Here is a 26,194-nt window from a genome sequence, read left to right on the forward strand (position 1 = left end):
TGGCCTGTAGGATTAACACAAACTCCTTTGTGTGGGCCATGAGGCCCTTTACAATCTGGTCTGGCCTCTATTAGAGGATTTGGTACATTTTGAATAACGCTTTGTGAGCTCCTTTTTTGATAGTAAGTTCCTCAAAGACAGAAATGTCTCATTCATCTCCTACCCCCAAAGCCTGGTCCAATGACCAGTACACAATAAATGTCCGTGTTTCATTGATTCAATGAATGCTTTAGCAAAACTTTTCTTTGAAATATTAAAAGACAGGGCCTCCATACCACTTATGTCATACTCAGACCTGAGCTTGCAAACACCCACCGCACCCTCAAAGAGGTGAGTGATGAAGATGAGGAGAGATGTGGAATTAGCTGTGGGATTCTGCTGCAAAGGAGAATCTTATTTTCAATTTATGATCTCCTATAAACAAAGGAGTCTATTCTTGTAATAAATATACCAGACTTTATACACTCAAGGCCATTGCCAGGAGAGGCTCTGTATGTATTCTAAAAAGGCAGCCATTATTAAAATGTTGGGATTGTCCTCAGAAACACACAGTTTTTACAAGAAGCTCAAAAAGGTCAGTCTCATTTTATAAGCATAGTTTCTTGTTGACCCAAACTGTACTTCCAGCTTGATCATCTACTTTATTAACTAGGTTCGAGCCAAATGACTAAAGGACAAAAATTTGCTACCAGGGAGTACACTGCTAAGAATGCCTGGAAATTCAATTATAAATCCAGACACAGAATTCCACAGGGAGACTTCCAAGAAGGTGTGAAGCAGTGGCCTCTTCCCTGGAATACTTCCATACGATCGCCAAAATTGATAATTTTGTCTGTAGGTATTTATTTAATTATTTTTAGTGAATACATATATTATTGACTATTTGTTGAATAAATCTAAATCACCTTTTAAAAAAAACTGATAATTTTGAAAAGGGTGACATTGATCTAAATGAACGTTTTAGCATTTTTTGACATATCAAAATTATATCCTGTATGTACTGTTGGGATATATATTTTTACATAAATACACCATTAACCTATACTCAGGGAGACTCAGTATTTATACATATTTATTTTGTGAATGCATATATCTGTGTGCTGATCTTGTACATAATTAGGGGAGTGAGTCTGCGTGGCTGGCAGGCACAGACACAGTCCAGACGGAAAAGCCACTCCTTACCATGATGCTCTTGTACATGTTGCCGTTGTTGTCTTCTACACTGATGCGGATTATGCAGGTGTCTTCATTCTGCTGGTTGTAAACGGGAGGCAGCACAGTCGAGGTAATGGACGTCACAGAGACGGAGCGCTTGTGGATTTTAGGGTTGTTGTTACAGGACGGAGGGGAGGAGAGGGGGTTGATTAAGGACGACATCCCTGAGGAACTGGTGTCCATGGAATGGATAGAGGAACATGATGAGGAGGACTCAGAGAGCTGGAAGAGTGAACACACCCCAGAAGAAAACAGATTAGAACCTTGGCCAACAGTGTGCTTTACGATTTTCAAAGCAGAGGTAGAGATCAAGACCAATGACTTCAGTTATTTCCTCTACAACAGCCCACAGCACATATGTATCTTGTCCCTGGTGTAAACACCCCCCACACCCAGTGGCAGATGCCTATCAGTGGCTCAGTGTGACCTAATCACTCTATACCCGTGCAAGGGAAGGTGGTTCCCTAGTTTTTAGCTGTTCTTATGGAAGTTAACCAGCAGGTGGCAGCAGACACCAGAAACTGGAGGCCACATACGCTCCCCAAGTGGAAAGCTTACAGGGCGGGCGGAAAGCCTCACCAACAGTTCATTCCGTCCCAGTCTTGAGCCTGCACGGTGCTCAATATTGTTCTGCCCACAGATAATTCTATCCCAACTCCACTTTGCAATCAGATTTTGTAGGAGGAAAGAAATATCTGTATTTTCAGAAGTTTTTAAGATAAGGACCACAGATTATACAGCTCTGCATGGAACGTTAGTGCAGGAAAGGCCCTTGGAGATCACCTGTCCCTGTCCCCGTTCGATTGCTCAGGAACCTGAGACCCAAAGAGAAGACTGGGGCTCCAGGTTCACATAGATAGTTGACAGCACCCCCAGGACCAGCACCCAAGTTCCCCAATCCCCACAAAACTCACAGGGCAAGCATGTAGCCAAGGCTCAGTCTGCTGTTGACAGACAGTAACACAGTACACTAATGTATTATGCCACTACCTTGCTGTGTTTACCACTGCGAGGTTTGTGATGAGCTTTCATATACCTCATCTCATTTTAATCTCACATCATAAAGATGAGAAGAGTAAGGTTCAAAGAAATAAAGTGACTCGCTCAAAGAAACACGGCCTTTGAGCAGTTCTACCAATTCCCACATTTGCTACTAGAATCAATTGCACACATTTTCATGTTGTACATCAAGGACAATTAAGGAACGTGGTACTACAATTAAGGTGCTTTTTTTATTAACTATACATTTATCATACATACAACACCAATTTCCAAAGAAAGAGGATATTTAAAACTCACTAGGAGGTATTCCCTCCGCAAAAATCATTAAACTGAATCATTTTAAATATCAATTCTTGCAGAAAATTACAAATAATTTCTTGGAATGAATTAAGCTAAATTACACCATATCACCATATTAATTCTATAAAAGATTCTGGAAGTCACTTAAAAAACAAACAACTTATTAATTTCTTTCGTATTTGTCTGTCGTTCCATGGAAACAGAATACGGAAGTTTAGCTTTCTGATTATCAGGCTTCTGAGTGAAATGGAGTCTATCGTAGTTATTGTGGACGTCTTCTTTCAACAGCGTAACTATACATTAAAGTCTACCGCATGGGTAGTTTAACGAGAGCCAGCAAGAGGATGTAACAGTTCTGATAGGTAAGAGTCTAACTGTGACTCTAACAAAATATGGTTTACTTAACGTTTTTTGTGTGGGTTTGCTTTCCCCCCTTATGTTACCAAGTGAATCAACTTAGTGGCTCAATTTGTGGGCTTAACTAATGAGGGATAATTTTAATAGCATAACTTTGCTTGCATATGTATTAGCTAAGACGGTCCATTTTCCAATTTTTGGTTTAATTTTTCACCTTCATTATCCTCTATCTAAACTCTTTTCCTTTGGTTTTCCGTGATTCAGGTGATATTTATGATTAAGATGAAGCTTGGAGGATGCGTGGCTTATGGCAGCTCTAAACAGACTAGCTGATGAGCCCCCACATTCTTATTGAGAATTTAAGGAGTGAGGAGTGTGAAAATCCACGTCCAGAAATCACGATCAGGGGAAGGAGAAAGGAATGCAAATCAAATTATCCTTCACCTTGAAGAAGAGTGACCTCACGGTGCAGTCTATGGGAAAGGAAGGGTGACAGTCCGGGGGGCTGCTGGAGACAGTGACTGTCACAGGGTCTCAGAGCAGGAAGGGACTGCAGGGGTCAGCCTGGTCCGGCTCTGCACCGAGCAGAACTAAGGGCCTTTGCAGTTAACAGGCAGGAAAGCTGCAGCCCAGGAACCACTTGCATCCCAGTCAGCCACGCATTTATAAATCCACGGACACGTATGACTCTGAGAAAGGTTCGTCCAAAGAATAAAAAGCTGTGACTTATGCAAGAAACTAAAGAGCCAGTGTGACAAGCGATGAAGCCAAGGGTGTGCACAGGACAGCATGCTGGGCTTCGGCGTGGTTTAAAAGGGATGATCCGGACCGGTGCACGTTCCCCGCACCACCATCTGTGAATGTGACTCCCTCTCCTTCCCGGAGAGACAGAGAGAATCCCACAGAGATGTGGGCAATGCTCAGTCGTCACTTTCCTACGATGCCCATCATCAGAAATGGGGCCTACAAAGCCGAAGAAGCTGCGAGAAAATAAATGATGAGACTGTATTCTAGATTTTGACAAATCTAAAATGTTGTATGTCAAGTCACAGAGAAGGATGACATCCCCCGTCTAGGAAACACGCCTTTGGAGAGAACAGCCACCCTGGTGTTTGCAGAGCTTTCCCTTCAACATCTGGAGGATGAAGGATTGTACTCCCTGGATTTCAAAGCAGAGGGGTGAGAAATCCAACTGGAGAAGCATCTGAGTCATCTCAGTTCGATGAGTGCTGCATATCATGCTCTTCCCGGATTGGCTACTTTGTGAAAAAGTCAGTTGAGGGTTCCCAGATTGCCACTGTTATTTAAATAACTCCACATGAAGCAACACATAGGTCCCCTCCCGGAGCAGCTGATACAAACCCAATGATGGAACTGTTACCAACACCCTACCTCACTGACCCAAGCGTAAGCCAAGGGGCCAGAAGTCACTATGAAGCAAGTCTGGTGAGCCAGAAAACCCTCCAACAGGGTGCAAATTCTAGACATGCCAAAGTTGGTGTCCCTGAACCAAGCTCCTCGACCAGTGGACTAAAGCAGATGTGTTTAGAAGATTAAGATTGGTATTTAGGTTTTTAAAAAATGTTATTTATGTAGTCATGTAAAATAGAAACTCTCTATGGGAATTCCTTTATCACTTCTCATCACTTTCCTTCCTTTCAGACATCACAGATTGTATCATTGTTACCAATCCCCCATCCTCCCCTGCATCCATGCCCTCTGCCCTGTGATTGCACAGCTCCTCCCACTAAAAACGGAGCACATTTCCCTGCCCCATTTACTTATGTGGGATTTGGCCACACGATTGATTTAGAATTGCAATGGAATGTTGGTAGATCTGACAAGTAGAGGCTTGGTAAGTGCTTTGGGCTTGGGCTTGCCCTCGCGCTTACCTGTCTTAGCAAGCCAGCGGCATGTCCTGGGTAGCCCATTACTCTAAAAAGAATGAGAGGCAGGTGGAGTAGACTTGGACCAAATCCTTGGCCTAGACAAAGGGGTGGTTATTTTAAGTCACTGAGTTTTGGCGTGATTTACTATTGTGGTAAAGGCTTGGCTAAGACAAGTATGACGCCGAGAAGCTGACATATCTCCACCCTTGACTTTTTGCTCCTTCCAAGTAACCCTACTTCTCCTTCAGTGCCTTCAGATGTGGGTTTAAAACAGTATTTCAAAGGCCAAATGAATAAACAAACATGCTTACTGCTTTTATACCTGTTTCTATAAGGGATGTATCCCCAAATTGAACTCTGCTTTTGACACCTCTTAAAAACACGACTTTCAAAATACCGTAGAGTAATAAAAGCAGACGTTTCTTATGTAGCAAATGCCCTGTCACATGCCTGCATTAGAAATTATGCAAAGGAATTAGGAATTATACCTTTTTCTGAGGCTCATCAGGGGTGTCCATGGGAGTAACAGAGCCCTCCTCAGCCTCCGAGTGGTTCGACTCGCAGGATGACACGCTGACAGAGTCCATGCTTTCGCCAGAGCTCCCACTGGCGGTGGACTTGGGCTGCTCTTTGGCGGGAGTGTTACTGGTGATAATGTCAGATCCCAGAAATAGTCTGCAGAAAACAGAACCCCAAGCATTCAGGCTGTTACCAAAACCGGAATCCATGATTAAGCAAATATTTTGTGTTGATTAAGCCCTTGATGTTTTCTCAATCTTTTGTGCTCTGTCATCATTATTTTAGGAAACCATTTGTTATAAAGTTGCTAACAAATAATAGTAAACGTCCTGTCCCAATAGGTTACTTCCAACTTCAAAGAACACACAGATTATTTAGCTGACTGAAAGGCTGCATCAAACTGAGGTCTTTCTAAGTCGATGGTCCTCCATCTTTTAACAGTCTATGGACCACTTCGGCAGGATTGAAATACCATCCACCATACCCGTCACTTCATACCATACATTTAACTTCACGGGCTTAAAAACAGGCTGGCACTGCTTTGGATAAGAAACCAAGGAAGAACATTTCTATTTCCAACAATTTGGTAAACTACAATAACGTAAACCCCTCATCTGTAAAACAACTACGTAAGAAATATTAAAAATTCTTTTTAGTTGAGCTTGCAAGATAGTAAGGGAATTCGCTACAGGCCATAAATGAAGAAGGAACTGAAAACCAGAAGTATGTGAGTTCATTCTGCAGCTGCTCTAGTTGGGGAGGTAGGAAATGCCAATCTTGGCAAAATAGGGTCATGGGTTTTAACACATACATAGGGCCCAAAAATGAGGGCTTCTGCTTATGAAAGGTGGAGAGTTGGAAGCAAAACTCCTTATACAGAGCCAGGACCTGCCCTCAAAGGGCTACACTCTTAGTAAGAAAATGGGTTTGAAAAATATCTTCCTACTGGCATAAGAAGACAACAGAGAAGCCTGTCTATCATGGCCTGAGTGTGGAAGAAAGAAAAATGTCTGCCTTTAAATCATACGTGAGCTTGGCCTGTGCCTTGCTACAGGCTGCTCCTTATGTGGTCTAGGAGTTAGGAACTTTCAGGCCAGTGATACCCCTGGGAGAACTAGATTTAAAAAAAAAGAAAAGAAATCTTTCTGAAGGGATATACCTTCAACTCAGGTTTCAGAGAATTCCCTGATAAAGATAAGCTCACAATACGCAATTACAAAATACTCTCAAGGAAATATTCCATCAAAGAGAGCGTCAAGAGGAACAGATTTAGACTCCTGAGAACTTCAGATCTGAGAACTGTTGGAAAGAAACTGATCATTCATTCATTCATTCAATAAATATTTGCATGTCTACCACAGGCCAAGCTATAAAATAAATATGTTTAAAAATATCAAAGACATAAGAGAAGAAACTGAAGACAGGAGTTTAGAGCAAGGCACGCTGACAAAAAAACAAAAAGATAATTTGAAAAACATTTCACTTCTAAGTGGAAAATACAGTGACTAAATTAAAAACTTGGTGGAAGGATTAAATGGCTGTTAAAGAATTAGAATAGATCTATTCTAGAATAGATCTGATGAAAATCCTCAAAAATCAGCATCAAAAGAAAAAGATATGGAAAGAAAGATTAAAAGATACAGAGAAAGCAATAAGAAAGCCCTGCATGTGTGTAAGAGGAGTTCCAGAAGAAGACACCGAGAGGATGGAAGAGACAGTGGCTGAGAACTGAGGAACTTCAAGAATCCTACAGTCCAGGAACCATATGCTGAATAGGATGAATCAGACTAAACCCCCACTTAAACTGAAGACAGACCAAAGACAAAAGAAGTTCTCAAAAAGCAAGAGGGGTGGAGAACATAATACAGGAAAATAGTAATTAGGCAGACACCAGATACCTCAAAAGCAACCACAGAAGTCAGAAGACACTGAATAAATATCTTCAAAGTGCTGAATGAAAGTAATAGTCATCCTTGACTTTTACACTCATCTAACATAATTCCAAGAGGGAAGGCAAAATAGAGACTTTCTCAGACAAAGACTGAGAGGGTTTACTACTAACAGACGACACTGAAAGGAGTGAAAGGAGGAAGGGAGTAGAGACACAGGAAGGAATGGCCTGCAAAGAAACTAGCAAATGGGGCTGTACCCAAATAAGCATCAACTACATAAAACAACAATAATAGAAACAATGAGGATGTGATTTTTTTATTAAATATTTTAGAAATTATAAGCTTAAATTCCAAGACCTCAAATCTGCCTCAAACCCACCCCACCCCGCCACCTCCAGCCATTTTTCATGTCTCTTCCTTTCATGGACCCCCAAGCACTATAGGGTCTCCAAGGGTAGAAGCTAAACTCTGATCACAATTCACAGAAGAAAAAATAAAAAATAATGCCACTGCCTTACTGCTCCATGAATTCCAAGGTGGATCTTTGAAGGCTGTGAATTAGTGATCTCCTGTCCATTATTTGAGAGTCTCTAGCTTAGAACTAAACTGTTCAAAGACTAAATGTTCTTCCATTTCTACAATTCAATGTGGTCATTCTGCTTTGTAAAGGTTCATTGTGGCTCAATACTGGGCATCTCCAACCTTCAAACTAGGCACCTCTTCCCCTAAGGGTGCAAAGCTTTCTCCAACCTCTTGGAATGATGGACCATTAAATGCAGGGACAGCAAATATGCATTTCCCAGCTTTGTAAACATGCTAAGAAGATCATAAATTCTTTTGCAAAATAATGCTATGCAAATACCTCTGTATATATAAGAAACAAGATGGTGCACATATGACCTGCTTTCATAATAAATGTTCGGATGAACTCAACTGCGGATACCAAGGGTTAAACTCAAGCATCCCGGCAAGATCTTACTAATAAGAGAGTGGCATCGAGTGCCTACCACACGTTGTGCAGGGCACTGCACCCTCGCAGTTCTGCTGCCCCTGGTCTCCGCAGTAAATGTCCTCACAGACGGTGTGCACTTGCCTTGTCATGGGAGACAGAGGACCCAGGGGTGCCAGAGCACCTGACACAGGACGTACAACCCCCGGGCTGGAGAGGAGTAGCAGAGAAGCAGTAGCATAGAGGACGGGGAGAAGGCAAGAGGACAAAGACAGTGGCACTTAGGATTAAGAGCCTGCACTGAGACATTTTTCCCCTTAAGGACCTCCAACTGCCGTAGAGGGTCCAGAAACTCCCAATTCTTTCTTTTGCCTCACTTAGCAGAGCGGACAGAGCAGCAGGATGCCCTGCATTCCTGGACGCATCTGTCAGGGAGCCTGAGTCCCTCTGCACGGGCCAGTCGTACCAGCTGACAAGGCTTGGTCAGGGCCCTCGGGTTATCTCAAAAGAGAGTTCATTCTCCCCCACAGCTGTAGAGATGAAAAGACAGCAAGGCACTATGGAAAACTGCCCTCAAGTGGCGAATATAAAAGCTCATAAATCTAGTGTTCGGAAGGGCCAGGGCAGGCATCTGAATAAAGAAGAGAGGTTTAGCGAGACTCCCATCGGGACTCCCTTCCATATGCTTTCTACAAAACCACGTGTTCCAACCTAATCCTCGATGCCTCCTATCACCTGCTATCGGGTAGCAGCCTGAGTAGGAAATCACGCCATCCGTGCCCAACATGGGGCTCCATGCGTTAGACTGGGAATACGACCACTCAAGGTCATGGGCCATCGCTGCCTCTGTGTCTCAGTGTGACTCACTGAGAGGTGGCAAGGCATTGCTGGGAAGTAGCGATACCCATAAAAATGGTGAGAATCCTGACAACAACAACAAACCTTGAAAAGATTAACTTATTTGTTCCATAAAAAAATAATGGTAGCTTTTCAGGCACCCATTGAGAGTTAGGCACTGTTTTAGGAGCTTTACAAAAAGCCACTAAGGTGGACATTATTATCCTCATCTCCCAAAAGATGAAACAGAAAGTTCACACAGCAAGTAACTGGTGGAGCTGGGGTCTGTCAGGTCATTGTGGCCCCAGCCCACCCTGCCATGAAAATCTGTCCAATGTTCCCTAAGCACTGTCCTTGCTTGTCCCTGGCCAGCGCAGGTTACAACCCCCAAAAGATCAGACCCAGGTACAGGTCTGGGAAAGAGAAGATCAAATTTATTAAATTATAATCCCTATTTCTTTGAACTAACTTCCTCACCCTCATTAGAGTCATTAATCTAATGTCTTTAAAAGTCAAATGTCTAAGAAATCAACTTCGTGGCAGAAACTAGGTTATACTACAAAAATTGCTACAATCGAAGCACAGGGTCTAATTAAACTAACAGTCTCTCTTTCCCTTCCTTCCCTCCCTCCTCTTCTCCCCTCCTCCACTTTTTAACTCCCATTGCATCATTCCTTGCTCTCTTCCTTCAGAAAGTTTTCTTCCAAGAGGCAATATGGTAAAGAGGTTATAAACTTGGCTTTAGAGTCACATCTTGAATCCAGATCCTCCGGTTCTAGCATGTTACATCTACCTTGTCTGGGCTTCCCTTTCCTCGTCTATAGAATGGCTGTAAGAGTAAGACCTCTCTCTTAGTTTGCTTTGTGGATTGGATGAGAAATACACGCACTGCCCCTAGAACAGCCCTGGCTCGTGGCTCAATTTATTCATGCAATAAATATTTATTAATCATATAATGGTGCCAGGTACCATTCTAGGTTCTGGGGATACAGCAACGAATGCAACAGACATAAATGCCTGCCTTCACGGAGTTTGCATTCTAGATGATACAGACACGTAGAGCTTACAGTATGTCAGATGGAGGCAAATGTGACGGAAAAATCCAAAGGAGGAGAAGGTGAGAGAGGGCGCCAAGGGCAGGTAAGGTGGGCAGGTTATAGTATTAAAAAGGGCGGTCAGGGAAGGCTCATGGAGAAGGCGACATTCCTTCACCTATCTGAAGAGAGTGAGACAGTGAGCCACGTGGCTACCTGGGGGAAGAGTGTGCCAAGCAGAAGAAAAAGCAAATAAAAACGAGCGTGTCTTATACGTTCAGGGAGCTGTGGGTGACTGCGGTGCAAAGAGCAGAGTGAGCAGGGAAAGATGAGGGTAGACAGGCATGATACCGGAAGGTATGGGAGGGCACAGGCTGCAGATCCTGAAGGGCCTTGTGGGGCATTGTGAGGACTCTGGATTTTACTCGAAGGGAAACAGGTATTAAGAAGTAAGCGACGAGGGCACTCGTGTGCCTGGCACTCAGCGGGGCAGACAGCCATGAACACGACGGACAAGGTTCCTATTCTCAGGTTATGTATTCCCCTGGAGGAAACAGCCAGTATGAATGAGAGTGACCAGCAGAGACAGCAACATTAGAGAGCATTCTCTCTCAAGAAAGAACATTTTTGCCAATATCTGAGGGAGCTGGCTATGAAGAAAGAGCATTCCAGGCCACAGGAACAGTCAGTGCAAAGGCCCTGTGGCAGGAATAAGCCTGGTGGGTTTGGAGGGTGGTGAGAAGACCAGCATGGCTGGATACTGGGGAACAAAGGGCAGCATTGTAAGGAAGGTTGGGGATAACACATAAGGCCTAGCAAACTAGGATAAGGAATTTGGGTTTTATCTTAAAATAAAACCACTGGAGGTTTTAAGTAAGGAAGTGATGTAATCTGGTGCACATCTTAAAAGATCACCTGGCTATTCAGAGGAGAATGGATGATTGGGACAAAGGGGCAACCAGAAGACAGTAAGGCTGTGACCGAAGTGGTCCAGGCAGGAGAGGACAGTGGTTGACACCGGAGAGAGGAGCAGATAAAAACGAATGGATTCAGCAAACATTTTGAGTTCACGACAGATAAACTAACAAATGAGCGAAGCGTTCTTCACTTTGGCTCTGGCTCAAGGGACCCTGTTGAATACACTTCCTCTCCCCTCTGACGGGACTCGCCCCCAGGACCCCAGGCGACACTCACAGGCTGAGCCTCTTCACCATGCTTTTCCGAGGCTTGGGCGAGGTGGTGCTGGCGTCGGCAGCCGCTTCGACCTCGCACGAGAGGGCGTAGCTGGGAAAGAGAAGGGTGTTCCGTGAGGCCAGAGTTTGAGAACTGAAGAACAGACTTAAATTCACCTGCATTTTACTGGTTTTGTTTTAGAGGATGGCTCTAATTATTCAAAGTGAAGATATATACCATGTTGTTCTATCACCGGTGTCAGAGGGTACCGACTTAATGGCCCAATTCTACAAATTCACTTCTGGGCCTCCTCTGGCACGCGGCTCGAGGCTGTTCAGTTCTGCACGCCTCCAACACGAGGACGCTTGCACTTTGGCAGCATTGACAGCTGGCTCCATTCCATTACCTGATCCTTCTCATCCCACTGCTGAGCCAGGGGACTCTCCCTCCACCACTGCCCCCCTATTACTTTGTGAATCTATTTGTCCACATGCACCCAGGACCTAACTTTTATCTAAATACACAAAATGACAGAAGAGATTTTTGTAAACTAATCTTCAATGAATAGATATAGACATTGATAAAGAGATATAAATATGGTTTTTAATGGCCAAAATATCCTAAAGTCAAAATGCTCCAGATTCTGACATCTATGTGCCAGGCAGATACGACTGCCACAAGCACAAGCGGAGCTTATATCTGATCTGAAATGCCTTTTATGAAAGCGTGTAGCTCTGGCCAGTAGATGTGTTTGGGTACTAGGTAGGTGGGGAAGGGTGCTCGACATCATACAACCACCTTCCGAGCTCAGGTTGTACAGTCAGGCAGACCTGAGTTTGCATCCAAATGCTGTCAGTTTCTCTAAATCTCAATTTCCTCTTTGGCAAAGTCAATTTCTCCCTTATGATAAACTTCCAAGGAAATCCCCTGGTCCATCGGCAAACTTTTCCGTAAAGGACCACATGGTAAGTGTTTCAGTCTGTATGGGCCAGACAGTCTCTGCTGCAACTACTCAACTCTGTTTTTTAAAGCATGAAAGCAACCATAGATAAGACGTAAAGGAATGAGCTGTCTTCCAGTAAAACTTTATTTACATAGATACTGAAATTTGACTTTCAAATAACTGTTCCATGTCACAAAATATTCTTCTTCTTTTGGGTTTTTTCTACCATTTAAAAATATAACAACAGGCAGTGGGCCACATATGGCCAGCCCACCAATCTGCCAACCATCAGACTACAGGATAAGGACTGACCCTTTAGGGCCAACAGGCAAAGCACTAGAGCTAATGTGTCTTTCTTTGCTAATCGACCACTATTTTGAAACCTGTACTTTGTGTCCCAACCACATCTGAGTTATCACTCTTCCTCCCAATGCCAAGAATGTCAGGCAACCAGGCCTTTGCTTGTATTCTCTTTCAGTCCAGAATGTTCTTTTCTAGTTCTGTTAGCAAAATCTTATCTCTCCTTTACAGCCCAGGTTAAATGTTAATGTCTTTATATCTTCCCTATTCCCCTTGTCTCTTGGCCAAATGAATTGCTCCTGCCTATAGGTTCTGCAGCACTTCGGTGATTCATCTTATCTCAATTTCTCATGAGTCGGTCTCTCTCCCTACATTGAGAGCTCCATGAAAGCTATCACCGATTAACAATAGCAACAAACATGGTGGCAACGGTAGTGGTGGTGGTGATGATAAGCATTCTAACGAAATAAGCATTTCCAAAATATGATTTTATTTAAGCCTCACAAATAAACATTTTACAGGTAAGCATCATGAAGATAAGGAAGAAAAAGTGACTTGTCAAGTTTACAGAGGCAAGTAAGAGGCAGAACAAGAATCTGAAAGCACATCTTCAAACACCACCAATTCAGTGTTTCCTGCTACACTATGCTCCTTTGAAAACCAAGGACCTAGACCTACTAGCTGCTCACTAAATAGTTGTCAAATAAATGACCCCATGAGGGGTAAGATGCAGAATTCCTCTTCCTCTCGCCAACACCTCAGCTCTACCCTGAAGGACAACAGGTCAGCTCACCTCTCCTCCTCCGTTAGGAGCTGCTGCCTCTGGAACCACTGGATGAACCTTGGGTCTGGGGACATACAATAGCTGTTGCAGGCAGACTGTAGGAGCTTTATCTGGGCAATCACTTCAAATTCCTAAACCAGACAAAAAAGAAAACAAAGAGTGAATAATAAGGCCAACCAAATATAGATCTTTTCAATATATTACATTAGGATAAAAGATGGAGAAAACCATCTAGAAGGATTGTGAAATACTACTTCTGTAGAAATAAAATAGCTAACTCTTAAAAATTCTAACTCTGAATCTTGCAAGTCTTTGTATCTTTTAATTTTTAATCCTCCTTTCTCCTTGAAAAAACAATTTATATGAATAAAACCAACTACCAAGGCAACCCAAACTAGTCACTACCTAATGTCACAGTGGCTTTCTTTTTCTCTTTTCCATTTTCATCCTTGGAATACATAAGTTATTTTTTAAGGTTCTAAGTACTTCATAAAATATATGAAAATTTTCTATTTCTTTTTTTTTTTTTTTTTTTTTTTTTTTGAGACAGAGTCTCACTCTTTTTGCCCGGGCTAGAGTGAGTGCCGTGGCGTCAGCCTAGCTCACAGCAACCTCACATTCCCGGGCTCAAGCGATCTTTCTGCCTCAGCCTCCCTAGTAGCTGGGACTACAGGCATGCACCACCATGCCCGGCTAATTTTTTCTATATATTTTTAGTTGTCTGATTAATTTCTTTCTATTTTTAGTAGAGACAGGGTCTCGCTCTTGCTCAGGCCGGTTTCGAACTCCTGAGCTCAAACAATCCGCCCGCCTCGGCCTCCCAGAGAGCTAGGATTACAGGCGTGAGCCACCGCGCCCGGCCAAAATTTTCTATTTCTTAAAAGGTAAAGAAAACAAATACTTTTTAAGTTAAGAAGCTCTGAAGTTCTCCCTCCCCATCTTCTTCAGCCCTTACCCCTCAGTAAATAAGTCTTGGTAGGGCTGAATATCTAAACAGTCCAGGGTCTCATAAACTTGAATGTTTAGATTTCCTGAATCCTTAGGTTTTTACTACTCCAGTAAATCATTTAACTAAGTCTTTTAAAGCTCACAAGAGAGGCAAGTATATAATTACGTCCAAAATTATTTATACTTCTTTAGATGCTTCAATAAAAGAATTTTTTAACATCAGCAATGGGTATAAACTTTAGCTTTAGGTTTTATATTCAAACTTTCCAAAAGTTTAATATCTTAGACTTAAAAGGAAAGAGATTACCATCCAGGGTTATTCTGAAGTTAAAGGACAATGATGGGTAGCTGTTGACGCAATAACTGATTTTTTATTATTATTGTTGTTATTACAGGACACGAAGAAGTAACTCAAGAACTGGCAGATTTTCTGGGTCTCAGCTTTCCATCCAGTGACCTCAGCCCTTGGTCTCAGCATCCTCAAGGAATATTTATCATCAAGTTAAAGAACAAAGTACACTACTCTGTGAGGGACAGAAAATTTATATTTGTCCAGGTTAGTATCTTGTTGCTGATGAGCTCAGCTTGGTTAGCTTTTCTACGCCTTTTGGGTTTTAACTTCAATGTCATTTCCTTCTGAAAGCTTCTCTGGCCCCACAAGTTGGGGACAGATGTCCCACCTGTATACTTCTCTAATAACACATGACTTCTGCTCACAAGGCCTTGCCAGGTAGAATTATAATTACCTATTTATTTGTGTACCTCCCTCCTGGATTGTGAACTTTATGAGGGCCGGGAGCTCTGACCTTTCTTTGCTGCAATCCCCAAACCCCTCATGTTAGGTAGATAATATTTGTGGAATGAAAGAATGAAGGAATGACTAGAGAACAATGGGAATACTATGGGGTGAAGTTATTATTTTGCTTACACATTTTCTTTGAATCTTTTAAGTATCTATTTAAATACATCATTTGAATACAAAAGCCATAGCAAATTTTCAAAACCTGTTTTTTTTTAGCACAGCACAGAATTGTTCTATCCACAGAAAGATTTAAATTGATGTTGAACACCCCTTCCTGTGCTGACAAGAAGGGAAAAAAATAATCACCTACACACAGCAGTGAAGACCATTTCTCTTCCTCTCTCACACAGACCCACTTACTCTTCAGAAACCCCTTCTCCTTAATAGGGTGAACCTGTTTTTTTTTTTAATTGACAAATTTAAAAATTGTATAGATTTATGGTGCACAACATGATGTTTGGAAATATGCATACATTGTGGAATGGCTAAATCAAGCTAATTGACATATGAATTAACTCATATACTGATCATTTATTTGTGGTGAGGACACAAAATCTGCTCTCAGTAATTTCAAGTACACGATGCATTCTTATTAACTATGGGGTGAACTTGCTTTTGTCGAAGCTGATTGTAAAGAAGGAGATGAGGAGGGTAAGGCTGCGAAGCATCATAACAGGAAGTGAACCCTGGCTCTGCCCACTATGTGACTCTGATCCAGTTATTCAATCTCCGAGTCCTAGTTTCCTGACTTTTGAATTGAGGATGATAAAACCTACCCCAGGGGGCTCTTAGGGGATAAAGTATAGAAACATGCCAAGCACGATGGTATATGATAAATGTCCAATAAGTGCTAATTCATTTTTTCTACCTCTACAAAGAAACTTAAGTTCCCATCTCTTTCATTTTTTTCATGCCCAGATGAAGTAAAATGGAAAACCACAGCAAAGACCTCTACTTACCCTTCTCCTTTTCTCGAAGTTTATCAGTCCACCCTGAAAGACATTTTTAAAAAAGAGTGACCAACCAAGCTGCTTTGAAACACAGCCATATGTTGTTCTAGGTCACATTAAAACAGATCAAAGAGATGATAAAGTCACAATTATTAATGATCCTATAATTATGGCTACTATAGAGAAAGAGAATCATCTTTTGCTTCAAGAAGAAAACACTTTCAATTTATAATAGGGCAGGAAAGGCAGACACCCTTCTCTTGAAAAGTCTGAAACCAGCTAAAATAGCAATGATATAAAGAATTATAAATCAGAATCCATATATATTTGCAGAGCCAGTAAAGATGAAAGCTTGAGTAAATATTCCATTACATGTTTTTCTCTGACCAAAAGCAACAAAATCAAATGGTCATTGACTCATACTAGAAACCAAATTGTCAATGTTCTATCAAAAGGGAAGTCATTTGTCCACAACATCATGAAAAGTTAGGTTTCAATTCTTCATCCCCTCAGTTCCTATTCTCAGTAGGCTAAATTTAACTTCTAAATCTTTGGTCACTCCCCAGAATTCCCCAACACTGATGGTTGTTTCCTGAGATAAGCTGAGGCAGAGGATGTGAAGAGATACAGAGCTCAGGAAATGCAAGGTGAACAAATACGTCCACAACACTTGCGACAAGCTCAGAGGTAGGCATATGCAAAGTAACTCCTATTCCTTCTAATTATGATACGATAAAAGCAGGCAGCTGATTGCATATGATAAGGAAGAGGTAGAATATACTTAAATATACAAGCAATCCTTAAATCTCATTTCAAAATTGAAATTTCTTCTCCACTCAATATTTTATTGCTGGTACTAACAAGTTGCTTATCTTACTGGGTTTCACTGCTTTTCCCCTTCCCGGGGGAGAGGGATAGGGAGAGAGAGAAGGAGAGAGAGAAAGAGAAAGAAGTGTGCCTGAGAACAGGTAGGAAAAAAAAAAAGGCATACTTGAAAATTCACAAATTTGCCTGGCTCCCTATCCCACAAGGTAGAACGTTAAGGCATAGTATCCTTTCAACTCCATCTGCCAATGTCCTACTCAACATCAAAGTCTTGCTCAAACCCGCTCTTTCATAAGGTCTTTTCATCACATCCCCTCACATGAATTAATCATGACCTCCTGTGTTCTCTCATTTCATTTCTGTTCACATTTCTACGATTACTATCAATCACACTGCCTACTTCGATAGACTATACCTTTCACTAAATTTTGAAGCACTTCGGGTGTGTTATTTTCGATGTGCTTTGTATTCCTCCCAGCATCTAGCACAATGCCATCCATGTACATACTGGGCCCTCAGTAGATGCTAATAGAAGTGCATTTCTTTTTGGGTATCCAGTGAGAAGGCTACCGGCTCAATGATACCACCTGCACGGAACTCACCTCAATGTAGTCCTGAAGAGCAGTGTCAAGCATGGTCAGGTCAGTCAGGAAGGTGCCCAGGTAGGGCACAGTTCCCTGCATCATGCCCTGAAGAGCAATCAGAGCAAAACTGCCTTTATTGTTATTGAAAAGTTTAAGGGTTTTGGTAATCTTCATGCTGGAGCAAATGAATCTATTCAAGGCTTAATCTGGGGCTATTAATGGATGAAATTAACGGATGAATGAATGAATGCAATTATTAAAATTCCTACATAAATAGGACAGGAACTCCATGGTCTCTAATGTCTAACTTTCAAAGTCATGAAAACCAAGCCTCAAAGCTAGGAGATCATACACGTATGTTCAAATGTGTTCAGATCAGAGGGACATCTGCTCTCTTTTAGAGCATGTGGACACTCCTGGGAGTTTGGCAGGGCCTTGGATAGCAATGGCCTCACCGCTAGTAAAAGAGTGGCCCCTGCACGATGGAGGAGAAGTTGGTACCACAAGAATCTGGGGTGTCACTACTAAAATGGCCCCTCGGGCTAGATTTAGTGACTCATTTTCAAAGAATAGAGGAGGGAAAGAGAATACTACTAACTTTTAAGGGAGACCTGGCAAACTCCCCCTCCGCCAAGTGATAAAGGTCAACTTCACTAGTGACACCGTCAGGGTGACACCAGATGTCAGGCTGATACCATTCACTCGCTCCTTGATACAATGTGACAGGAAGGGCACTTCACCTTCTGTGACATTCTTTCCAAAAACCCATAACCTCAGTTTACTAGAAACCCAACAAACAAACCCAGACGGTGGAACATTCTACAGGATGCCTGGATGGCGCTCCTGAAGACTGTCAAGGTCATTTAAAAAAAAAAAAAAAATGAAAGACTGAGAAACTATCATAGAACAGGAGAGACTGGAGCGGCGTGACCACTAAATGCAGTGGGGTATGCGGGATGGGGTCCCGGAACAGGCAGAGGATACTAACGGAAAACTGGTGAAATCCGAATAAAGTCTGGATTTCAGTTAATAGTATTATGCCAGGGTCAGCTTCTTAGTATTGACAGATGTGCTGTGGTTACGGAAGATGTTCACGATGAGAGAAACTGGGTGCCGGGTTTAGAAAAATGCTATGTAATAGCTTTGCAGCTTTTCTGTTAATTTAAAAATTATTCCAAAATAAAAAGTTTATTATTAAAAAATTGTCCCTTGGAAATGAAGGCGGAGGCACTTCTACCTAGGTAGACACTACATTCATTTCACCAAACCTCCTTTGAAACCATCTCTGCTCTCCACAAAGCCGCCAAGGCACTAACTATTCTGAAGGAAACACAGAAAGGGGCTCCCATGGACACCTTCTGCTGAATTTCATTACGGCACTTACAGAAATCCTGGCGGGAACGCAGTCTAGCCGGGACACAGCCAGGCTGCTCCTCCTGCGGCTGGCTGCGTCCTGGGCCAGCACTGCTCTGTGAGGCTCACACCAAGAAGGGTTTTGTCCTTGAGGAACTCGCTGTCAGCTGCAGTGTGTCCTTCCCCATTATGAGTACAAGGTCTCATCCTGAACTAAAATAATCTATTTTTTTTTTTCAGTAACAGCTATTTTTAACTTGTCTTTGAACAACCAAAATAGTTTGAAACACTGAATATTTTATAGGCTTTTTGTTACGGAAGAGTCCTATCATTCAAAAACATTTCTGACTTGTGTTCAGCTTCCAAAGAAAGAGAAAATCCTCTCAAAGCAGGAATAAGAATATTTAGTTTGTCGATTTCTCATCTCCTCTCTCCGGTTTTCCCCCTCTAGGCCAAAATTTAGGAGTTGTAAATAAAGCTAGAGATGATGATAACTATCTTTCAGTCCTTAAGAAGGGAGGTATGACACTCCTTTGAATTTTGTAAAACTAGAAAGATTTGGTCAGCCCTTGTATTTAGGAAGGAGAGCTGGGCAATGACTAGTGGAGGGTTTGGAACAAATGAGAACATCTCTGAGTACAAAGACGAAGTCCTCCCGGGAGCGGATATTCTTTTTCCTTGGCCACTGTGTGCCATAAACTGACTACAGCATGAAGCCCAGGAGGCCACGGTGGCAGCAGCTGCTAAGTGCAGGAGTGGGGAGAGGAGACAGCAAGAGGAAGGGAGGTCTACCTGCTGCAGACTTCCTCTTACCTTCAGAACAAGCTGCTCCAGAAACTAGGATTTGCAACTCTCAGTGTTTACTTCCTACTGGGTTGAATGGGGGTAATAATCTCTTTCCTACAGACCTCCTAGGCTGCTGAGAACAAATGAGGTAGAGAATGGGAGACCTTTTTGAAAGCATGGGCACCCCGTAGACCAAGGATGCAGGTGCCATGTGGGAGCCCAGCCCCCCACACAGGCCCCTCTCCTACGGGCTGTCAGGGAAGAACCAGGGCCCATCATACCATGTCTTTCTGCAGCTGAAGCCGCCTCTGAGTGCGTTTCTGGTTTTCTTTCACACTGCTGTCCAGGTTGGCAAATTTTGAGGTTCCTTCCTAAGAAACAGAAGCACACACAGAGGACAGTGATGGAGGATGCCACACTGAAGAGAAGGAAGGGGATATCTAACTTCTGGCACACAACCCTGCACAGTTCTCAGAATGCCATGCAGAATGCAGAGGCCTCCAGCACTCTCATGCGATAGTATGCAAATGCTCGGCTGGCTTGTTGCTAGCCGTCCATTTGTAATAAGGCTGGAGTCCTTGGATCATCCTGGGTGAACCCTACTTTGTAAGAGTACCCGATCTGGTTATGAAATCAATCATCAATACAAGGCAGGCAATTCCCAGAACTGGAGACGTTTTTACACACCCCAAATTTCATTCGATGTAATCAAATGTCCTGGAAGTGAAGATCTCTTCCTCTGAACATTTGGTGATTTCTTGGTCTTGTCCTGAAATGGATGTGCCAGCATTCTGTGAAAGCAAGGGGCTATTTCTGTGCCATTTCTTAGCTAAATGAAACTTTCGTACCGGAAGTTTTCTGAGGAAGTCCCGTATCGTGGTACATCCCTAATCCATGAATGCCAGAGCCTCAAACATTTTTTTCCCTTCCCCCCAAATCAGTCCTCCTTAGTGGCCTCTCAGGTTTGGAACTCTTACAAATCAACCCCTCCTCTGGGCGTCTGAGGACAGATGGCTGCCCTTCCTCTGCTCCTGTCCATTGTAAAAACCAACTCTTCTCCCTAATGACTAACCGTGAGTTTGCTGACCAAACATAAAGGGTTTGCAGTTTTGTGGTTTCAGGGTCTTGTTAAGTTCTCATTTTCCTGGAACTGCATGAATGGGAGGTAAATTTCATAATCCAATTGTGTATAACATCTATATTAGTTTTTCCTTAGTCAGTTTTCTCGAGATTTATTATATTACCACAGCATGTGACCTTTCACTACTGTGCAAATGCAGGAAGGTTCTTTTCCAGTGACTTGGCCTCACCGATAGCAGCAAGGCATCAATATATTCTGTCATTGACAAGTCTTAACTCAGGTCCAGGCACGCCACTGGGGACAGAACCCACAGTGACTCATTATCGATTTAAGTCCTCCCCGTTACAAATGATTACAAGGACAGCTACCATTTAAAGACCTCCCACTTACAGTTTTCCTGGGGATGAATGGAAGTAGCCTACCATGTACCATTTCCTGTGCTAGGTAATTGTGAGTCATCCGAAATTCTTGACAATCTGCCTGGAGTGAGAAGTCAATTGTGTCTAACTTGAGTGCCCAACTCTTTCCAGTATATCGGCCCTTCCGCTCTCCTTCCAGTCTCTCAATCACAGACAGAAGAATAATGGATGGAAATTGTTGTAGATATATCTGAAATTCTTAATAAGGCTTTCTGAAAAGTCAAACGCTCCTAAGAATCACAGATTAACAGAGATGGGAGGGATATTTAAAAAGCACAACCTCCTCACTGGTAGGAGAGATGAAGACCTGAGATGGAGAGAGAAAATACTTTTTGATTTCGGGACTTCATGATTTCATGAGAACGAGAGTCCATCTCTGGCTGGAGCACTAAAAAGGCTGACTAGTGCCGGTTCTTCCAAATGAGCTGTCAACTGAAAATCCACTTACATTTGCCACATCCAGCAGTTTCAGTTTTTTCCTTCCTTGGCCCCAATCCCCTATTTTGCCATGTCTCACAACACTAATCCCTTGAACCTTCTAGAAACGTCCCACGGGCTTTTGTGATTGCATTCCTCTGGCTCTCTCCTCCTGCCTCCTCTGCTGCTCATTCTCATAGTCTCTTAGTGACTCTTCTTCCTGTCAAAGTCATTCTCTTGTTTTTCACTATATTCACATCTTTGGAAATACTATCTAACCCCATGACTTTAATCATCACCTATGCCTGGATGACTTCCAAATCTCTCTCTGTCCCACTTCCTCTCTCTCTCCTTCCACTTCTCTCCCACTGTCCTTCTCTCTCCCTCTCTCTCCAGTGCAAATGTTGTAGCTCAGTCGCACCTTTACTCTGCCTCCATATTTAGCAGAGTTCAGTTGCCCTCATCCATACTGTTCCTGGGCCTCAGAGGGACCTCTTCTACAAGGTCTAGAAGGACTTTGTCTATTAGGCACTAAATCCATCTCAATAAATATTGGTTAAATTATAACTCAAAAGCTACTGGTAATTATTGCTCAGAACTGCCACAGTTCTAATCCTCTTGCTCCAAGTTTGCATTAAGCATGTTTTAGAGCCTCACTGAACATACATCTCCACCAGGGCTGAATTTCTGGGGCTTTCTAGTAGTTGTTTATATCAATTCAACCAGGGAAAATTCTCACCAAAAGTCACAAGGACTAAGAAGAACTGGTGGTATTTTGCTTTCCTGTGGTTTTGAAATGTGTGGACTCTACAATTCACCTGCTTAGAATTAAAGCTTCAGAAATCATAAGGATGTAACAGGTTTAAAGATAATCTTTGAGAAGAGATAAAAACTTTTTTTCCAACAATTAAAAGGAAAACTGCAGACTTTGGCTAATTATGTTGCCTGGGGCCATACTACATAAGTGGCACATTACATCTTTCCGGAAGTAGAAGAGAAGCTAGCTCATTTAAAACTAAGATCCCCCAACTATAAATCAGTATAAGTCCAGGAGTAACATATTACAAACAGAGGCCAGTAGTTTTCTTAGTGGCTCTTTGCAAAATCTAACTAAGTACCTTGATTTTATTTTTTTTCTATAACTGTGCTGAGAATTAACCCCCAGAATTATACACTTCATATGAAGAATGATTAATAACGATGCCTGGAAAGGGACTTACATGCATATATGGACTAATCAAAGCATTCCACCGTCATCAATGATAACGCACAGACCACATGAATTCATAGCCAAGTTTTTCATTTCTCTGGAATTTGAGCCATATATAAGAAATCTAACTTAGAGTGCTTCGGTAACTTCTACACTGAAAGGTTTATGGGTTCTTTAATGTCTAGATATAGCTTTGCTTCTAAGGTTTCAGCCAGAAGACTGCCACCAGGCAATGAGCCGCAAGGTCTTCAATTTCTCTTCTCTGGAAGGATGACTCGGGGCTATTGGGATTTGAACGTGTGGCTCCAGTTAGTCTAGCTCCAGACTGCTGACAGGGAGACCACTAAGCCATCTCCTTCCAGCCAGATGGGTTTCCATTTAAAGTCTGCAAATCCGGGGGGGATGTGAAGCAGAGAGTAGTAACATGATCTCAGCAATCATTGTTTGGAGTACAGGTAATCGGGGAGTCCAAATCCAAAGTCAGACGTCAGCATAAACTGCTCTGCTCATATCGTCTACTCCAAGAAGGGCTCATGGTGGGCACATCGCTAAAGTCACGTGAATGATAAGACCCATCGATTCGTGCAGTCAGACAATAGTTTCTGAAAACTTACTACACACTAGGCACTGCGTGAGGCATTAGGGATACAAACGTGAGAAAGGTATACACAATCCTTGCCTGAAGAGGCTCACAGGCCAGTAGGGAAACAGATTAAATGCACAGACAGTTCTGACAAAGCATGTGGTCAAAGCCAGCACAGAGGAATGGCGGCTTCTCCTGCGACACATGGGAAGGTACTTCATCGGACCTCAGAGTGGCAAGGAGGGCTTCCAGAAAAAGAAGAGTCCACATCAAGACATGAAGGAGAAGGAGGACTTAGGAGAACAGGGATAAAGACCTAAGAGATGCCCTTACAGGAACGACTAATCAAAGAATTATCACCTGGATATCCGCCTTTTCTTAGTAACCCCCCTCCGGTTGACTTTCATTCCTACGCCAAGTGTCCTCCCTAAGCTTGGATACGCAGCTTATACTCTGTTTATTCTCACTGGTTATGCATACTTTGGTTTTATATGCATGTAGCTCACCAAATACTAATGATAATTTACATTTGCATAGTGCTTTCAAATATTTTACTGTAGTCAATCCTCAAAACAATTTTATGAGATAACGGACCAAATACTATTATTGTCTCCAAATTACAGAATAGAAAATTAAAGACAAAAATTCCATCTTCTAATTGCCCTGTTCAGGGCTTCCTCATATAGTAGGACACATCACAAACATCTACTTTTCCACCTCTCCCGTGAGACTGTAATCCCCTTAAGATCAGAGACTGCCTTCGCTCACATAATGAGTGCTTAACTAGTATTTGTTGAATTACCTTCTCCATGAAGCTGTACCTGATCCAACCTGCCCCCAACTCCCAAAGGGTCAGAAGAAATAGCTTTATGCCTTAGTGGTAAAAGCACAGGTTTCAGAGTCTCCCCAGGTTGGACTGACATTTTAGCTCTACCACTTATCAGTTGTGTGCCTTAGGGAATGTGCCTTCCCTCTCTGAGTCTTGGCTATCTGTAAAATGATGATGATAAAATCCACTTTACAGAAAGGCTGTGAGGATCGTATCTGGCCTATGTTAGTTCCCCTCTCATCATTATTCCCAACCTGTCAATTGTCTTTATTTGACTACTTCGTCTTGTTGTTTAGTGTCTATATCCCCCAACTAGAAGGTGAACTCTGGGAAACAGGGTCTGTGATAATTATCTTCATATTTCTAGAGGCAGGTTCAGTGCTTTACAAAAATCAGGAATTTAACAAATGTCTGGAGAAATAAAATGAACCAAGCTACACTTCTACCCAGCATGCAGTTCAGAAGTGAGTACTCATTTGGTGTTCGATAACTATTGCTGACTGACAGATTGTGCGATTTACTCCAACTAAAGGATGTGGAATTGCAGGCTTGGCCTCTGTCACTCTAGGAGATGTTTTGCTGAGAAGAAATATTCCAGGGCCTCTCACCCACCTCACTGCCAGCAGAGTAGCTTGTTAAGGAAGCACATGTATGAACTCGAGTTTCACAATCTGCTTGCATAACAGGGAAGCTAAAGAGAGTAGAAGGAGAGAGCTCAACTGGACTTTGAATTTTCTGAAGTTTCTTAGATTCTGCATAAAAAACAAAAATTCTGCTTTCTAGTCACTCCAGGCTTTGGCAGAGAGGGCCGGGAATGAAGGCATTTAAGCAGCCCTCAAGCAACTCTTCCCTTGAATGGATTCCAGAGACATCAGCAGTGCTACCCAGTTTCTCACCAAGAGCCTCACCTTCATCAGTAGTTCCCGGCTGGTCAAATGGTTATTATGGTCCGAGAAGATATCTGAAAGTTCTTCAAACATCAGCATCCGGTCCCTGTGAAAAGGGATTAAGAGAACATTGGCAATGAAGAGTTAGGAAAAGCCCAACACCTTCCACGCTGCTTTCTGTCCTCAGAGCCTACGTCTAGGAAGGGATTGTGCTGCTTTCAACATTGCTGGGCGATGTGAGCATAAGTGAAGCCAGTGAATTTCCTTATGCAAGTGGCTTTTTTTTTAAGGTAGACATGGCCACCTGTGTGAAAAGAGGTATATTTTCTAACCACACATGTTATAATCATAAAAAAGGATTATCCATCAGTCAGGGCATCAAGCTGTTCAACTGGGACATGTTCCATTCAGTGAGTTAAACACTATGTTAGCAACACACACAGAGCCCAGCGGGACCTGAAAGGTCATCTTGCCTGGCCCCTAATTTTAGAGATGAAGATGCAAGGGCCAGGAATTTGGCCAAGTTTCCATTAGTAACTACTGAAATTTGCAGGGATAAACCCAAATTTCCTGAATCACAGACCAGCGTTCTCACAGTGTCAGAGCAGAACCGCAACGGGCTCTGCAGCCGAGGGATGGGTTCAAATCCCAACTCTGCCACTCATTTCCTGAGCAATCTCGGACAGGTTGCTTGACTTTCCCGAGCCTCAGTGTTCTTGTCTGTACAATGGAAGCACCACAGCCCCCTTATGGAACTACCTAAAAGTAAGTGGGATCACACGCAAAGCACCTGTTCTGCCCCTGCCCCTCTCTGGCACACTACATCTCCATGAGCCTCGTGCTTTTCTCTGCAAGCCCCTCCTGAGCTACTGAGTGGGTGATTCTGCAGGCAAAGAATTAACAGAGGCAATATTACAACACAGCATTTTCATTATCATGAAAAAGCCATTACTAAGAGCCTCTTTGTTTTGCAATGAGTGTTATATTACTCTTTTTTTTTAATGGTAAAAAGATACAAGTTTATAACATCTTATAAAAACTACCATTTAAAAGTGATCTTGTCCATTTGATATTCCCCTCCCCCATAGCAAAATAAGTATATTTAAAAAAAAAAAAAAAGAGGGTGGAGAGGAAGGGTAGGAAGGGGATAGTTGAAGATAAAAGCCCCAGGGCCCAGCAGAGGCAGAGAGCATCTGGGGAGAGGGTTAGAGTTGTGGTGGGACTCCACTCGTTAACCCTCCAAGTCAAGCCATGGGGCACATCAGTAGCTAAGTGATGACGAGGCTGCTGGGGGTGGACGGAAAAGACTTGGGGTGCTGGGAAGGG

At 42.7% G+C, this 26,194-nt stretch overlaps 1 protein-coding gene across 1 annotated transcript in view; it reads right to left on the reverse strand.

Annotated features, from left to right (window-relative positions):
* The window catches only part of RGL1 (ral guanine nucleotide dissociation stimulator-like 1), a 138,779-nt gene that overhangs the window by 9,014 nt on the left and 103,571 nt on the right, over positions 1–26,194 (reverse strand). The window contains exons 9-16 of the mRNA XM_012639986.1: positions 24,890–24,974; positions 19,724–19,813; positions 17,322–17,408; positions 15,904–15,936; positions 13,204–13,325; positions 11,189–11,278; positions 5,252–5,438; positions 1,183–1,437 (exon numbers count right to left, since the gene is read on the reverse strand). Of these exons, the coding sequence (XP_012495440.1) occupies positions 1,183–1,437; positions 5,252–5,438; positions 11,189–11,278; positions 13,204–13,325; positions 15,904–15,936; positions 17,322–17,408; positions 19,724–19,813; positions 24,890–24,974 (949 nt within the window). The remainder of the gene's footprint in view (positions 1–1,182; positions 1,438–5,251; positions 5,439–11,188; positions 11,279–13,203; positions 13,326–15,903; positions 15,937–17,321; positions 17,409–19,723; positions 19,814–24,889; positions 24,975–26,194) is intronic.

The sequence above is a fragment of the Propithecus coquereli genome, unplaced genomic scaffold (genome assembly GCF_000956105.1).
Source record: "Propithecus coquereli isolate 6110/MARCELLA unplaced genomic scaffold, Pcoq_1.0 Scaffold146, whole genome shotgun sequence".
Taxonomy (NCBI): domain Eukaryota; kingdom Metazoa; phylum Chordata; class Mammalia; order Primates; family Indriidae; genus Propithecus; species Propithecus coquereli.